The 17,946-nt window shown below is 38.3% G+C and overlaps 1 protein-coding gene across 1 annotated transcript in view; it reads left to right on the plus strand.

Annotated features, from left to right (window-relative positions):
• The first annotated feature begins 14,073 nt into the window (after positions 1-14,073).
• Positions 14,074-17,946, plus strand: part of LOC108993281 (receptor-like protein 4) — an 11,824-nt gene continuing 7,951 nt past the window's right edge. The window contains exons 1-5 of the mRNA XM_018968142.2: positions 14,074-14,426; positions 14,516-15,577; positions 15,929-16,079; positions 16,199-16,270; positions 17,429-17,497. Of these exons, the coding sequence (XP_018823687.1) occupies positions 14,357-14,426; positions 14,516-15,577; positions 15,929-16,079; positions 16,199-16,270; positions 17,429-17,497 (1,424 nt within the window). The 5' untranslated portion in view covers positions 14,074-14,356. The remainder of the gene's footprint in view (positions 14,427-14,515; positions 15,578-15,928; positions 16,080-16,198; positions 16,271-17,428; positions 17,498-17,946) is intronic.

Raw genomic sequence — 17,946 nt, forward strand, 5'->3', positions numbered from 1 at the left:
AAGAGTTTTATTTATAAGGATTACAAAGTGGAAACCTCCAAAAGGTCAATTTGAAAATAAATAATTAAAAATAAAATAAAAACAATAATATAGGTTGGAAGGGCCAAGTGGCCTGTGGCATGCATTGGCCCATGGATGAGCTTGGCTGGTTCATGACCCTTGGTTGTGCTGGTCTGGTCCATGGCTTGGTAGGGTGCACGGCTTGGTCTGCTATTGGGCATGGCAGGGTGCCATGCATGGGCTTGATGGTGGGCATGGCATGGTGCCATGCCAAGCCTGCTGTGGGTGTGGGTAGGAAGCCATGCGTGCACACTGCATGGCCCAGGAGGTGGCCTGGGCTTTAACTCTACATAGCCCAGGCAGGTGACTTGGGTGTTGGTGCTGCAAGGCATAGGCTGGAGTCATGCGCTGGTAGGCATGTCACTAGCCTTGCCTGCAGGGCACAAGCTAGGGGTGACAATATGTGACATGACCCGTTAACCCAATACGAACACGATACGATAAAAGCGGGTTAGGGTTTAGCCTTAACAAGTTCGGGTCAAAATGGGTTGACCCGTTAAGACACGATTGCTTAACGGGTCACTAATGGGTCAACCCGTTATGACCCATTAAGAAAATTAAATTTACCTTTATACCCTTAGACCTAAAGGGCAGGGAGGACGCTCCACTTCCTTCTTCAAGTTCTAAATTTGTTTAGATCTGTCTTTTTAATTTTTTATTATATTTGAGATTGTAACATTAATATATTTACATTGTATGTTTTGTTTATTATATTTGGGATGTAATTTTAATAATGAATATTATTACAAATTGTGTGGATCATATTTGTTTAGATTGTAATTTTAGACTTGTAGTTAGTTTTTTATTTTTTTATAGATATTATTTATATTTAAATATTTATATAAAATCAATTAAGTCAAACGGGTTGTGTCGTGTCGTATCGTGTATGTCCAACCCATTAACGTAAACGGATTGAAACGTAACGGGTCGTGTCGTGTCAATTTATTTCTTATTCATTAACGGGTCGGGTCGGGTCGGGTCGTGTCAACCCGTTATCTTATCGTGTCGTGTTCGGGTTTGAAATTTTGACACGAAATCCTTAACGGGTCGTGTTCGTGTTGACCCGTTAAGTGTAATGTACATACCTTGACACGACACGAACACGACCCGTTAACACGATTTGACACCCCTAGCACAAGCTGGCGTCGTGAGTTGGATGGCATGCCTGTGAGGGCATGCCACTAGCCTTGCTAGTTGTTGCTGCTGGGACGCACGCAGGGGCGTGCGTGGGGCCGCGAGCATGGGCGCGCGCAGGAACATGCGCACTGGCATGCGCATGGGCAGGTGCATGGGCGTGCGCCTGCTGGGCCGCACATTGGGCATGCGTGCTGGATTGTTGCGCGCTGTGTGGGCGTGTTAGGTGCGTGTGCTATGCGAGCTGGGCAGGTTGGGCGTGCTGCACACGCTGGTCTGGTTGCCAGCCTCACTGGCTGTCCTGGACATATCAAGGCAGGGCCCATGGCATGCCTGTGGGGTTGATGTGGGGCTGTCCAGTCTTATCACGGCATGACTGGTGGCTTGGCCATGGGCCACAACACATGGGGTCTTGGCACCTTTGCCCGTGGTGTTGTGCCCGATGTGGTTGGCTTTCGGCGTCGAGGAACTACCCCATTGGCGACAGAAATCGCTAGTGGTGAGGGTGGTTGCTGATGTGTAGGCCCCTAGCAACCTCATTGGTCTCTGCCTGTACGGTGCAAGGCTTGCACAACTCACCGCTATGGTGAGCTATTGGTGGAGAGTTGTGCCCTCGCGGCATCTCAGCCATGTGGGGTGGCCGGCACCAAACCCCCTCAAGCTATAGGGGTGCACACCGTGCACTCGTTGCGCACTCTATGCATGGCATGCATAGTGCACTTGTCTCATGCAAAGTGTGTGCCATGCACTCCACCTATTTAATCTCTCTCTGTTTGTTTTGTAACATCATGTGTGGGTTGCAAGCATAGTGTATGTTTGCTGCAAGCATAGTGTATATTTGCTGCACACACTCCATTTCTTTCTCCTTTTTGTAGAAAAATATTAATGAAATAAAAAATAATAAGAAAATAGTTGATTTGATAGGAGAAACTTATCTGGCTCTTGGAGACAATCTCGCGAGCCGTGGAATTCTCCTACACCCTTTTTCGACATTAAGAATAAAAAATTGATCCCACAGACGACACCAACTATTAATGTGTAAATTTGCACAACAGACCGGAAGGGAGGAAAGAATCATTCTCAACCCACGATTGTGATTCGGGTTTTGATACGATGTGATTCACGTTTATCCATGAAATAAATAATAAATAAATGTATAAGAATAAATAAAGAGAGATAGATATTTATGTGGTTCGGCATAATGCCTACATCTACGAGTTTTTTGGGGGCAAAATCTACTATAATGAACGATTTTATAATCTCTCATGACCTCACGTATTTTTCATTACAATAAAAAAATTTAAGAAAGATCATTTGGAGTCGATATGTGTGGTGGAGTTTGCATGTCGAGAGCTTGTATGGAGAGCTTGTGGTGGAGAGTCTGTGGAGAGTCTCTTCCTCGTATAGAGGTCTATTTTCTTGTAGTGATTGAGTCTAACTTGCCTTATAAGCATTTTTCTTTTAGAAGTTTGAGTCTATTTCACACTACAAGGAATGAGCCTTTTACCAGCGATTATGTATCGCTGGCTATACCATATAAATCGCTGGCGTATATCTACTCCAGCGATTTATAAGTCGCTGCTAATTCGCCGGTATTAAAGCTCCACTTTAGATCTAGTCCAACGGAACCCAAAACTCGCCGCCATATGTTTGTTATTGCCGGCGATATTATATTCGCCGCTTCATGTTATTAATCGCCGCAAACTCAATATAGGATTGAGTTGTTAAACGCTGGGAAAGATATATAGCAGCGACTAATTTTTGACGCTAGAAGTGAAAATATCACTGCCAATTCTATTTGCCAGCGACCAATCCAAATCGCCGTAATATAACTTCAACAGTGTAGTTGCATTTGGCAGCGATTATTAGTCGCCGTTTTTCATTAATGCCCGCGAGTTTTTAATTGCTGCCATTGGAGATGGCCCTTTTGGCAGCGACCATAAGATCACTGCTAAATGACAACTTACGGCGAATTTTTAATCGCTGGTAAATGGAGATGTCCCTATAACGGCGATCTCAATACGGCCGCTATTTACTTATAGACAGCGATTTTGAGTTTCACCGTTATTTAGTTATTGGTATTGAAATGAATTTTGCGGCGAATTTTAAATCGCTGGGGTAGAATTAATAAAGTAAAAGTGATTTAGTGGCGATAAATTAGTCGCCGGTGAAGGCTTTGAATTCGCCACAAATAATTTTCAGTGCTTAAATTCCCTGGGCCTAATTTTCTTTCTAAGCCTGGTTTTTTTAGTTGTTCCTAAATGCAACATTCATAATCAATGGCTGCCAAGAAATGAAGGTTGAACATCAATATAACATGTAAAATAAAATCCCATCAACAAACATCCAAGCCCATCAACAAATCCAAACTCATATGTATTACAATGGGGTGGTGTATTGTATTCTCATATACAAACTGAGCTAAATCCATTCATATTAAATAACCATCACAGTCATTTCTCATTTTGTATTCAACTCTACTATCCCCTGAGAATAAATACAACCAATATCAAACAAAGCCCTAAGCGTCGTCTTTGTAAAGTATTAGGGAAGCCCTCCCACAAAAATGCTATATATATGGCCCCTCATGCCCCCATGTACAGATCCTGCGACTTTAACCCAACAACGGCTAGGTTCAGTACTGGATTGGGTTGGCTTGGACCAAGTGTTGCAGCACGGGACACCTTGGAAAAAGTAGAAACAATAAAAGGCATCAGTCCCATGTCATGTACTAACCCATCCAACTAATACATAGGTGGTAGCTTATAAAGACAAATCGAACTCAAGCACCAAAATACCTGGACTAGCACTGTTTCCTCCAATTGCAGCCATAACATGATCGAAAATATGTTGCAACAGACTGCAATAGAACATTTAAGATAATTAGGGTACCCTTTGGTTTTCCCAATGAGCATGGCTAACAAAAATAAATAGTAAACCAAGCTTACAACTAAGACCAGTTTTTGCACTCCAAATGGGGCGGCTTTTTGTGTTCTTTACTTATGTTTTATGGAAGCAAATTTGAACCCAAATAAATTAGATGCAACTGCACATGGGCTAAACTCATGCATACCTGTGATATCCCAGCGAATAGACCCTCAAACAATGTTTCCGGTCATAATGCCCACCTCTTCCTCCCTGTAAAAGTAAATTATCCCAGTGAGAGGCATGCTGAATGTCCAATGTAGGATCACGTCTCATTCTCAGAAGGTTTAAATTCTGGAATAACCAAATTAGAAACATTAATCGTATATATAATTATAAGAAAAATAATATTTCTTATAATTTCGCAAAGAATGGTGCGAAATTATGCTAGCTAGCTATATGATCATGGTATTAGAGGATTGGCGCCATGAGTCCTTCATCAGCTCTGGAACTTGATTAAATCACAAAGAAGACCTTATATCCATAGGCAGGGACTAATAATATATATTATATAGGTGGTCTGTAAAACAAATTAGGCTTAGCTTAGCTTGAAAATGACTGGAAAATTAACCAACTGTTCATGATCTTCTTTTTCTTGTTTTGGTAATAATTAGCAATCAAAGGTTAACGCAAGCAAGTTGGATTAACAACGTACGTCTTCGTTAATACCTACCTACTTGTTGATCAATGAATATTTGGCTAATTATAATATATAACCGAAATACAAATTTAATTATTTGATTACTGGACAGCTTTATACTGAATTAGCAAATGCATGCAATGGCTTAAGGTGCCAAGCATGAAACTACGTAAGGATAAAGTTGGTTTTGCTTAATTGAGTTGAGACTGAGCCTTTTAACTGGGCAAAAAAAGGCCGCATACATATAACCATAAAGATGAGTCAGATCATATAGCGGTTGGCAGCCTAAACTTTGTGGCAGATGTAACAAAAAAAATGCTACCTATACAGCCAAAGAGACTTGGGGCACCTCTTCAGAGCAGCCTTTTTTTCATTCTTTTTTTGGGCTACCTCAGCAATTTTGGCCATGAGGGAATATGTGGATCCTTGGCTGCGGAATAGCAGTTCCCATATGCTATTCAAGCCACCCAATTACAAACTAAATAGAATGGAGCTCGTGTTACAGAAACATATGAGTTTTCCTTAATAAGCAACTTGCCTCATACACTTCCATCATTTTATTTTAAACTTAAAACTAGCTAATTAATATATAAGGAAAAAGTAACCATAAAATTCAGATTTAAAGAAAGGGGGGAGGGGGAGAGAGAGAGAGAGAGACCAAGACCAGAATTAAATGCCACCGATATCAAGATAAAGTCATATGCAAGCTAGCGAAGCTTACTTACATCATCCTAAATTGCCCAAAAGGAATAAGAAATGAGTATGAAACTTAAAACAGACAATAAAATAAGATAGAACTAAAGCATCTTTTTTAACCTTGAGTATTAAAGGAAGACTGGATAGCTCAACTGCATGCAACTTCCTCAACTCACTATTAACACTGTGAAATGTCTCATCTGCATAAAATCACTAAAGAGAGCATAAGTAATATGGCCTGGCCAAATAGAACCCTGCAAATGTAATCTAGAATAAGAAATATAAGAGTGAATAGAAAATTCACTCTTATATTTGGATCAGAGGATATTCCCCTAATCATTTGAACTTGTTCTCAATGAGAAAGACCCCTCAATCGTAAAAACGATTTATTCCCTCATCTTTGACATACATCTTATATTCTCTCCAGAAACTACAAGCAATAATTGTGCCACCTCAATGGTCAAAATTTCTCACCATGGATATAAGAAAGATTAATATACAATATTATTTGCAATTCTTTTATATATAATTTCAATTTAACTGCAGAGAAGTATACCTTTGCAAACTCAATTTGAACCATTAATTTATCTAGTTCCTATATTTATAAAAGCTATCAATTTCTAGAGCTGTGATCAATCCAAGAGAAGAAAAATGGGAAAGTATATTTTACAGGTCCAAGATGGAGTCTAGCATTGTGGTTATCCAAGTGTTCATATTAGCAGTCATTGGGGTTTCCTACTGATGTTACAGATTTTTTTACCAAAAAAAGCTTTGCACCTTATTACAGATCAGAAACTTTTGGTGAAGTGGTTATGGCACAATGCATAGATTAATAAATCTCCTCAACATTACAGAATAGGTTAAAGGTTTTGCTTCCACAAATAAGAGATTGCTACTATATTATTGACCACTTCAGATTATTCATGTGTGTCTCTTTCAGCTGCCTTCCAACTTCATTCTTCTTGAGCTCAGTTATACTTACAGACATTGCACACATCTCTAAATATAAACAACTAACATATTCAAAACAACAAAAGTAAAAGGTTTGTCAACTTCTAAAACGTATAGAAAAATTCATGAAAAGTTGGCAAACATTAACCAGTTGTCAACAATAGTACACACACCAGAATACAACAGATTGCTATAGATGCCCGTATATAGTGTGGCTTAGCACTTTGCAAAAAAGGCATTTATGCCGACTTTTCAGCTTTCTAACTAAACTAAGTTTAGTAAATTCACACTTCCATAACCAGTTAATGGTTCAAATAAGAGGAAAACCAGCAGGGCCTGCAACCAAGGATCAAGATCACTCTCCCTAGACATTTTCCCATCCTAAGCTAATAGCTTCAACCAATAACTCTTGTGAAAGGTGGTATGTGAGACAAGTTCTAACTAAACCAACTTGATCCTTACGTAGGTTTTTTGCCTAGCTTTTCATTGTCACTGCACCACTCATATTAGTAAACACTTGGACTCTATCGTCGGCTCAAACCATAGATGTCCAAGAACAGACTTTAATCGCCCCAATTTACAAACTACTTATATGGCAACCCCATATGGGACCAATGCGAAAAATGGTCCCTATTTGGCAAGTGTGTGGTATTTTAAGGGAAATTAATTATAGACATTTGAATGGAGTTAAGTACAAGCGACACTGGAGACTTGCAAAATAAGAACTACTATAGTATGATATGGGCTGAGTGTTCATGATTTAATCATCTCTTTTCCTGTTCCTAACCAAGAGTTCATCTTGTATACTACTCATGTGCTTGGGCTATGCCTTTTGGGATTTTAATGGAATCTTTGTTTGGTTATTTATTTAATTCTTGGAAATAAATAACCATAAAATCACCCATATCGAACTAGTACACTTAAAAGATACAAGCAAACAATCAGCAAGAGGCTCACCATAGAATATTTTGAGAAAAGCTTCTTAGGCAGCTGCCACATCCCACTAGCTGAGTGTACGTAGATATTCTTCTCGACAGAGGACGACAGGAGCAACTGTGGCAAACACCAAAAATAGCATTAATATTCAGCTCTGTTTGGGAAACCAAGTTGCTAGAAATATATTTGAGAACTTCACTTGTACAAGTACATTTTATGGTGGATAACTCCAAATGATACTAACCCCATTTTCAGACCCATCAAAGATCCAAGAGATCCCCGGTGTAGACATAGATCCAAGATTTATATAAATATATATAATACTATATATATATAGCCCAGTGTCATATAGACTAAGTCCAAAAACCACCCAAAAGCACAACACGTCGACACCCTAACTTCATATCTCCCCGGTGTCACAAAAAACCACCCAAAAAACTTGTGCCCTTTTATGAGAAGCCCCTTATGGGCAGGGGGAATCGTTACACTAAGTCTGTCGAACTGACACAGTGAACGATGGGAAAGCCCTAAAGAATTGATGCATCAGATTGTCATTTTGTATCTGATGCTCCTTCAGCTCCCGCAACTCTGTCCTCATTTCATCCAGCTGACTCTTGTAAGCTTCAGCATCCTTCTTGTATTGTTCAGAATCTTTCTTGTGCTTTTCAGCCTCAGACATGTATTGTTGCATTTGAAGTTTGTCACGTTGTCTACTTGACTCGGGGATGACCATTTCCCCAAGTCCCCGTGCATATCCAGGTCGATGGCCAAGAACCTCCCTAAAGATAGTCGCTGCTGCCTCATCACTACGTTGCTCTGGTCCTAGGTCATCCAACCTACCTTGCATCTCCTTCTGCACATTGACAAAGCAACGATTAGAAAGAAATAATCAGCTAGTGCTATGTTAATAAAATTATCACGTATAGAAAGAAACATAGACCCCAACGGCTGTTCCTGTACTACTCACATAAGTACTTTCTGTAGCATCTGTGACAAATGCATTCTTTTTCTTCGACCAACGCGTCTCTTTGTAGAAGTCGACCAAATTTCCATTCTCATTGCGCTGTCATGTGACATTTGAACAACAAAAGCTATGAGTAAATGGACAGCTTTAGTGATAGTAATGTAATATTGTCAAAAAAATCTCCAAGTAAAATGCATTTTCACTATTCTATTGAAATCAAAAGATTGTTTTCCCTTAGACATACCTTTTGCTCAAGTAATCGGACGAATGATTTACGTCCTGATGTGTGGTTAATGGCCTGCTTGTTTCAGTTCTCTCGATTTTGAGCTGAAATTTTCTGTCATTTGGCATTAGGAAACAATTACTTATAATAGACAAACATATTTGCCACAACAATATTTAGACATATTAAATTGATGCATATTATATGGTTGTATGTGAGAAAGATCATCTATACCTTGAAGGCATCGCTGCCCCACCTTTCACACAACTTCATCCAAAGATGATGATGGAATATCTGCTGCAACAAGCTAGCATGCAATGCAGCAACAGAATTCCTGATATGGCAGTTATGCAATGGCTCTCATAGATGTAGAGCCTCGTCATTATAAGAACATGCATGCAGGTTTCAACCTCATAATGATGCATCAGTTCCCATATCCATCAGTATTTTGACAGGCCAGCACATCGTTAGGCGGCAGAATCACCAAATTGGCAATATTAATTCAAACCAGTTTGCATTAATGTCATCCCACAGACAAAATACAAGTCATCAACTCCTCTCCACCACAAACCAAAAGGAAATGCAAACACTTTTGCCATTCAAACAGTAATTATATTTTAGTAAATTCAGACTTTAAACAAGTATTTTATTTATGGGATGTTGGGATTATATTTTAGTTGATAAATTTAACTCTTTGTGCGAATAGTTATTTAGTTTTCATTTAATTGGTAATTATGAGCATGGCCGAGTGGTGGCTTTATAGACTAAATATTAGAAGTAATAACACAAGTGATGTTGGTATAACCGATTCATATACTTTAGCTTCATTCTTAAAAGTAATAACACAAAAAGCCTAGTACTATGTTATTCTGAAAAGTCTATGTTTATAGATCATATACAAAGATAAATGTTTGGTTGATCACAAACAGAAATTAGAAATAGTAATCAGACAAACTGAAATACATACCTACTTGTATATACACCCCTACTCGCATTTGTATATAGTTTGCTGTGATAAATTAATTAATTGATATATATATTATATTGGAACCCAAAATTAATCTCTATATGCAGAAAGAACATTTGAACCCCAATGTATAGACTAATGTTTGCCTAAATATTTAGTACAGAAAACTTGTCAATGGCTTAAGGTATTGACAAGTATTATAGCACTTGAAACCAGCAGAGGTGTCATTTTATCGGGATGCTCAGCTGTTTAATTGACCAGTAATAGAAAGAACTTCAGTTCCCCCAACTAGCATAATTGAGATATATGAATATTAACTACAAGCAAATTGATCATATTCGAAATACCCTATAACTAACTTTAAACTAAATGGGTTTTTAATTTCAGTCATGATCTGAAGTATTTTGTATTCAATTGAGGACAGTACTGCGCTAATAGATGCAACTTATAAGTTTTTTTCTTGTTTGCATGCATGCTAACATGCAAACAATGCGTTGTACGTTCCTCGTCACAGTTACAAATTTTTCTTAGTTTCTTCTACACATGATATTCCTTTAGCGTTTCTTGGACGTCTTTCAATCATAATAGTAATATATTTATTGGCGTTATATTATCTAAGATACTATATATATCTGCAATGGTCAAACATTCTAGAGTTTAATGTCCTTGATGAGGTTTCTGACGTTTCATGTCCTATGCTAACGGTTGGTGTTAACTAACTATACATGTGTACATGTACATATGAAAGTGAATGGTTTGCCGGTAAACATTCTTATGATAGAAAGCTTTCTTGTTCAGTCGATTATTTCTAGCATGCATGCATCATCATCATGCTTCTTATGGTGTCTTCATGTAACTACAATTTGAGGTACCTACAAGGGTAAAGACCATTTCCAGCATGAATGCCATGACTAGATATCGTTGATTTGTAACACCTGCTATACGAATTGGGAATATGTTAGTTTGTCTTTTCATGAATGCCATTAATGATAGCATGAGATAAGTTTGGTGATTGCCAAAATGGGAAAAAGGCCTATTGATGACACTACATTTGGTTAAGTTTTTGCAAGAGATGTGAAAAGTCGTAAACTATAGGTGTAGTACACTTATATTTTGGAATTATCGACTGCTAGATAAAAAAATCAGTGGCAGATGAGATTCCTACATTTGGGGCATTGGACTACTCTAAAAAATGTAGGATAAATATAAGTTTTTTAGCCTTTCCTACATAGGCATTAAGAATGCCAAATGGCTGGTTCCTGCCCCTAATAACAACAAATGAATTAGTTCATCTAAACGTAAAAACTTTTAACTAAATTTGTAAAACAGAAAATCTGATCTACAACCAGGCACTTTGGGAGTTGCCTTCTTAAATACCAACTCACATCTTCCTATATCCTAAAGGAAAAGCTTAACATCATGACCTTCAAATAATTGGGTGGTAATATTTCTGTCAAGTACATTAATTTATTTGCATACATCTGGATGAAAAATCTGATCTAGGGTCACTGCACCAATTTCCATGCATAGTTCTCCTCCAAGGGATTGCTATTATAAGAAGTTTGTTAATTTTTAATAATGAATGTGATGGTTTTGCAATGACACTATGCAAGACTTATAAACTCTAATATAGTTAAGATATATTTAAACTTGCTCCTAACTAAAATAACTAGAAATTAACTTTTATGTTCTTATAAAAATAGAAAAATATGAAGTTAGTAGTATAAATAAATTTGAAACAGCTATTTATAACTAACTCAATGTGTCAGTTATAAATAGCTAGCCTCACCTGAAGTTGGCCTATTTTTTCCTTTTAGGGGTTTAATATATGAAGTATATTAAGGCATAATATACTTGAGTTGGTTTTGCCCCTTTACCAAATTATGATTTGTTCTTATAGTTTGGTACATTTTCCTATAGGATTTTAACTGTGAACTATATTATCGAATCAATTTTGTCAGTATTGCCTTGCAACAGTTCGATCTTAAGCTTACTCCTGATCTAAATCTATATATAAACACTAAAAACATCAGTATTACACAAAGAAAACCAGGCATTGAAAAGAAAATCAAAATTTAGACCGTAAGATTGGGCAGATACAGAAAATCCTGAAGCAAACAGAGGAACATTTTTTATCAAGTTACATAGGAACATGCACATTTGTTTCGCAAGTTAAAGAAAAGTATTGACAAAAAAAAAAAAAAAAAATGGTATTTTGCATGTCCAGTGTTCATGAGAAATAACTATTTCCAACCAAATACATAGTCAAGACTAAACTAATTATATGATCAGAGTGCATTTGGCAAATGACGAATTTTGGAATAAGCACAAAAACGAATTTTAGATTTCATTGAAGGGAGGAAAACAGCTAAATTAGCAACGACAGATACCTATACGGTAGTTCCCTTCCCTGGAGCTGCCAACGATTATGCTGATCTCTTGGCAAATCTTCAACTTGGAAAATGAAATGGAGGCAGAGAACTCATATTGTAAGGGAAGGAAACGTAGGGATTCGGCTTGTTACTAGTGGAAATGAAGGGGAGTGGATTTTTTCATTTTACTAGCTGAAAATCAAGAACCAACAACAGAAGGGAGAAAATTGTCGGAAAATGGGATAGTGAAAACCCGCTTTCGGTGAACGCGGAGGAGGTGACGCCGTGGGCAAACACTGGTTAGGGTTGCGCAAAGCAGGTGCAATAGTCGCCGGGTTCGTCGAAGTGCAGAAGGTGGGTGTTGGGGGGAAATGTGTTTGGGGGGAAAATAATTAAGACCCGAAACCTGGATGCCGATTTCGCGCCCAGACAATGTGTTGCGGCGAAGTTTAGAGCGTTGCAAATTTAATTATTTCTACCAGCGACTTTAATCGCCCCTATAGACCATAAAGTCGTTGCAATAGCCATCTTCTATGGACCCACTATACGATTGGTCGTATTTCATTTAAAAACAACTGGCGGTTTTTAACTCGCCGCTAAATAATACTTTTCCCAACGAATTATTATGTGGCGACTAATAACTCGCCGGTAAAGACCAACTTTCTTGTAGTGTCATTTTAAGAATTTGAGTATTTTTTCTTACCTCTTAGCTCGACTTTTAGTTTTATCTCGATGCTAGATTTTAGGTTGTTAATTTGAATCTTACAACGTGCATGCATTATATTATTCCAATTATTCTCTCTCTACTCTCTCTCTCTCTATTTGTGCAGAAAAAATACAAACGATCGATAAACATATGCATGCAATAATTAGTCACGGGTTGGGAAGTTTGGATATATTAAGTTCGCCGGAATGAATGGTGACAAATTTCTCGTGTTTATTATTTTGGATTAAATATTGTCTGTTTTGTCTAGATTGCTTATATATATATATATATGTTTTGATTGATAATCTATATAGAAGGGGCTGATGATCACAGCCTCATATGATCCTTGCATACATATATATATATGTATATATGGGTTCATTGATCATAAATTATAATGGATGGTATTGCAAACTGAGAGCAGAACCAAAACAATTAGTGTGAAAAAGGGGCAGAGTTGATAAAATGACTGGTTTTGGTTTTGGTTTTGGTTTTGGAAGAAGAAAGAAGAAGAAGGTGCATGCAGGGATGGATAGGGTAACATTGCATCGGTGGCACCTCCATGCAAGAAATTAGTTAAATTTGCCATTAATATAATAGGAAAAAGTCTTTTTAAAAGGAAAAGACTAGTTCAACTACCCCAGCTCTACTCTAGGCTGTCAACCCAGCCATTTACGCCCTCCTTTTATCTGTAAATATACGTCACTCCGCATTAATATTCTTTAGTGTTTGCCATTACAATTTGATTCCTCCTTTGCTTCGCAAGTCTTCATATACTCAAATGGAATTTTTCTGTGGCTTCACCCCGTGAAGTTGACATCATTAACGACTTTTAAATCATGAATAACAACATCTCTTCCGTCCCATTCCCAAAAACACTTCACTCGAGTAGAGGAAAATTAAAGAGCTTCCCTAATTATATCTTGTGATTTTAGACATTGTCACAACTTCAACTGAGAAGCTTCTTATTAATATCATCATCTAATTTAAGCTTATATATATATATATGTTTGTCTTTCCATCGAACTTCAAATAACCTCTATCGCCTCACTCTAAAGAGTCCCTATTAGATCAACACGTTGAATCTTACGTACCATTGTGATTTTTCGACTCTTAACGGTTACACCAATGTCGTTAGAGTCCTTGACCTCATTTCATCAATTCGGCTTGGCCTTCTTATAACTTTATTTTATATTTATGTAAAGATTTGAGAACTTGAGCCTAATTGTTCTCACATGTTATAACTACATATAGTTGTTAAGATTAGTTCATTAAATTCAAACCCAAACAAATTATTAAGATATATATATGCACATGATGATCTTAAACCTTTGTGATACATTATGGTATTAAAGTAAATTCGATTATATTCCCAATTTTCACTACATTTTCTCAGAATTTAGTAATTAAATTAAAAAAATATCATCATCACTTCAAATTATTATTAAAAAGCATGCAGTACTTCAGTAACCCACCATTGCAGTCCGACTTTATTACTCTCCTGCAGCCACCATCCCAATTCAAGTCGATTTAGGCCGCAAAATCCACAACTTCCTTGCTTTTACAGCAACTCTCGCTCTTCGAGTCTTCAATCTTCAACACCTACCACACTCTTCCTTCATTCACTCCGGAAAGGGTACCGCCCCCTACAAATCTTCCCCCGCTAATCTCGCATTGATCCCTTGTCTACTCCAGTCCCCACCACCTCCCCTTCTTTATTTTTTTTTTCTCTCTCTCTCCCATTTTGTCCCTCCATTTTCTTTTTCTTCCCTAAACACAGAAATGTCACTTCTGTTCCTCCTCCTCTCCTTGCTTTCCTTCTCTTCCTCCTCCTCCTCCTCCCATCCCTACGGTAATCTAACTTCTTCTCTCTATCCCCGTCTCTTTGACTAACTTTTTTGACTCCCGCTAACTGCGTTTTTCTGTTTCTTTGGTAATCAGAGGTTTCTTACTACATAGACTGCGGCGGACCCACCAACACCACCGATCCATTCAACACCGTTTGGCTTTCTGACCGCTTCTTCAGCAGCGGCACTGCCACCATTGTCTCCGAGCCCTTGCGTTTCCGTCACCCTCAGGAGAAGACTCTCCGTTACTTCCCCCTCACCTCTGGGAAGAAAAATTGCTACTCCGTCCCGGTCCCGGATGGCCGTTACTACATCCGTATGTTCACCGTCTATGACAACTACGACGGCAGGTCCCACTCCCCCTCCTTCGACGCTTCCGTTGAGGGCACCTTGGTGTTCAGCTGGCGCTCCCCTTGGCCTGAGTCCCTCGCTCGCGACGGCGCTTACTCCGATCTCCTCGCTTACGTTGCCGACGGCCATTTAGACATCTGTTTCTACAGCATTGCCACCGATCCCCCCGTCGTCGGCAGCATCCAGATCAACCAAATCGACACCCTCTCTTACGACGCCGGTTTGATCGGACGGAACCATATACTCGTCAACTACGGCAGGCTCAGCTGCGGGTCGGACCAATGGGGCCCTGGATTTACCAACGACACCGACCTCTACGGTCGTTCTTGGCAGTCCGACTTGAAATTTCGATCCCAGGACTCCTCCGCGAGCTCAGCCCGAGCGATCAAACCCCTTTCCACCAGCCACCCCATAGGCGGAACCAACACGCAACCGAACTATTTTCCCGACAAGTTGTACAAGACGGCGGTGACGGTCAGCGGAGACGCGACATTGCAGTATGAGCTGCCGGTGGACGCTAAGCTGGACTACTTGGTGTGGTTTCACTTCGCCGAGATTGATTCGAGTGTGACGAAGCAGGGGCAGAGGGTGTTCGACGTGGTTGTGAATGGAAAAAACGTGAATAGAATTGATATATACAAGCAGGTTGGGGGCTTTGCAGCATATTCTTGGAATTATGTGGTGAAGAACCTGAGCAGTACCTTGTTGACCGTAAGGCTGGTGCCGGTGGTAGGTTCACCGGTGATTAGCGGCCTCGAAAATTATGCCCTGGTTCCTGCGGATCTTTTCACTGTACCTCTGCAAGGTAAATCTATAATTCTGGCTAATTTTATTTGAAATGGAGTATCAAGGCAAACTGCAATTGGTTTTTTCTTTTAAGAGGCTTCTTTGGTTTATTGAAGGTATTTCCTTTCTTCGGTTTTTGTTTCCAGAATATACGGAAAATTTGATGTGGAGAATGAAAATGTATTCGGTGGTTTGAAAATGGAAATGGTTTTCGCGAAAACAATATATGAGAGGCTGAAAAATGATCAAAATTGGAGGAAGATTTTTTCTAGATTCGAGGAAAATAAAATAAAATTTAAAAATGTTTTCTAACCGGAAACACTAGGAATTTTGGAAAGGTGGTTCATACTAAGTTGGACTTCCTTTGTAGTGCTTGCCATGAGAGGATTGAAGGAGTCGCTTCGAGTTCCTGATAGAATGGGTTGGAATGGTGATCCTTGTGCTCCTACAAGTTGGGATGCTTGGGAGGGAGTTACATGCCATCTTAACAAGAATGAAAGTGCCCTTGTGATATCTCAAATGTAATTGTTTCTTACACCATCAAAGCTGTTTATGCTAGATATTCTATTTCCCTTTTTCTTACACCAGAATTCAGATTCCTAGTCATTTAATCATGTGTTGATCTAATTATGCATATCAGAAATCTTGGAAGCCAAGGCTTGAAAGGTTATATTAGTGACCAGATCAGTCTTTTGACGAACTTGGTGAGCCTGTAAGTATTAGTCACCAACTTATGATGTATTGTGCATTCTTTACATTTATCATCTTTAACATGTCTCAGTGTCAAACTAGTTTTCACTCTTTACTCATATTCTTTGATAATATATAGCTAATCTCTCTCTCTCTCTCTCTCACTATCTATCTCCCTATTTAGCATTCAGCTTATATACTTTAGGATCCCTTCCAAGCAATACCTTATAAATATCCATAACCAACTCAAACATATAAAGGCGCACCATTCAACGTTTGTTTACACGTGTAGTGATTGGTCTTGAGTATGTTAGCATTCACCTCAGTGTTTTGCCCTAACAATCAATTCAATGCTCACAACCAACGACATACGCTATTTAACCTCTTCCAAGTTGTGCCTGATAAATCTCTTTAACCAATGCAAACTTTTTAACAATGGAGTCAACGATTAGCTTAGATATAGCTTATTCGTTCCAGAAGATTACTAGTGTCCCATCAAGTTATTCTCATGCTAGGTATAGCACCACTGTGATCAATTTACAGGGCTTCCTCTAACTTAAGTACGTACATTCTATTTTGTGATAGATGTTGAGACCACATCCGAAAGCTGTGTTTGTTATGTATATATAGTTCATCTAATTTTTTCCACTCGCCCATAAGCAGATTTTCAAAGAGTAGTGCTATTTGAAGACCTTTGCACCACACATCATCATCGTGGCATCATTTGATTTGTAAAATTCAAATTTTGAAATTTATATTCCAAATTAAAGTATGCCACGTCGATGGTGTGTGATGTAAAGGCCTTCAAATAGAATTATTCATTTTTCATTTGTGGGAAACTCCTTGCCGAGGGTCTGTGCACTCCCGGGATTAGTTAGGACGCTGTTCCTAGACACCCAGTGCCAATAAAAAAAAAAATTATTCATTTTCAAAATGATGGTTGTTCTCCTTTGTCCTAAATTGTGAGTTTAATAGATTTCTAGGTTTAGTATCTTTAGAAGGTCTTCTGTTCGTGTTTTGGTAATATCCTCACCCGTAACATGGCTTCTTTAATTTACAGTTGACATTATTGCTTCTTATTTCATTATTTGTGTACATGTGCATTACGAATGGATTTTGAATGCGTAGTTACCATGTAGATTTGTGTAAACATTTCGAAATTTTATTTTTCAAATTTCAGGAACTTAAGTACTAATTCTTTGGCCGGTACACTGCCATCTGGGCTAGGTCAGAAATCTCTCATCCGATTGTAAGTATTTCCCATTCATTAGGTAGTTATTACTTTTGTAGTACTGGTTTTGTTAAATATGACATAATCTGGCCACTATCAAATTGTGACCCATTAAAAAATGTTATTTTACATGATATCACTCAATTAAGCACCTATTGTGAATAAATTAAGCATAATTTTCTAGAAGATTCTGTGTTTGTATATTAGAAAATGATTTGCCTTATTGCTGGATGATGTTTTAATTTATTGGTCTTTGTCCTATCTGCCGTTTAGTTTCTTCCTTTGTTTACTTTTTTTTTTGGGGGGTTCTTTACATGGCACATGTAAGTGGGTTTGTTTTCTTGAATCTTTTATCTAATAAATTTTTTTTTAACATATCACAAATTACCTTCTCCTGGTTTATATATTTTTTTCTTTATTAGATAGTTTTTCCCTGTGGTAATTTTTTTTTTTGAGGGGGGGGGGGG

This window comes from Juglans regia, chromosome 6 (genome assembly GCF_001411555.2).
Source record: "Juglans regia cultivar Chandler chromosome 6, Walnut 2.0, whole genome shotgun sequence".
Classification (NCBI taxonomy): domain Eukaryota; kingdom Viridiplantae; phylum Streptophyta; class Magnoliopsida; order Fagales; family Juglandaceae; genus Juglans; species Juglans regia.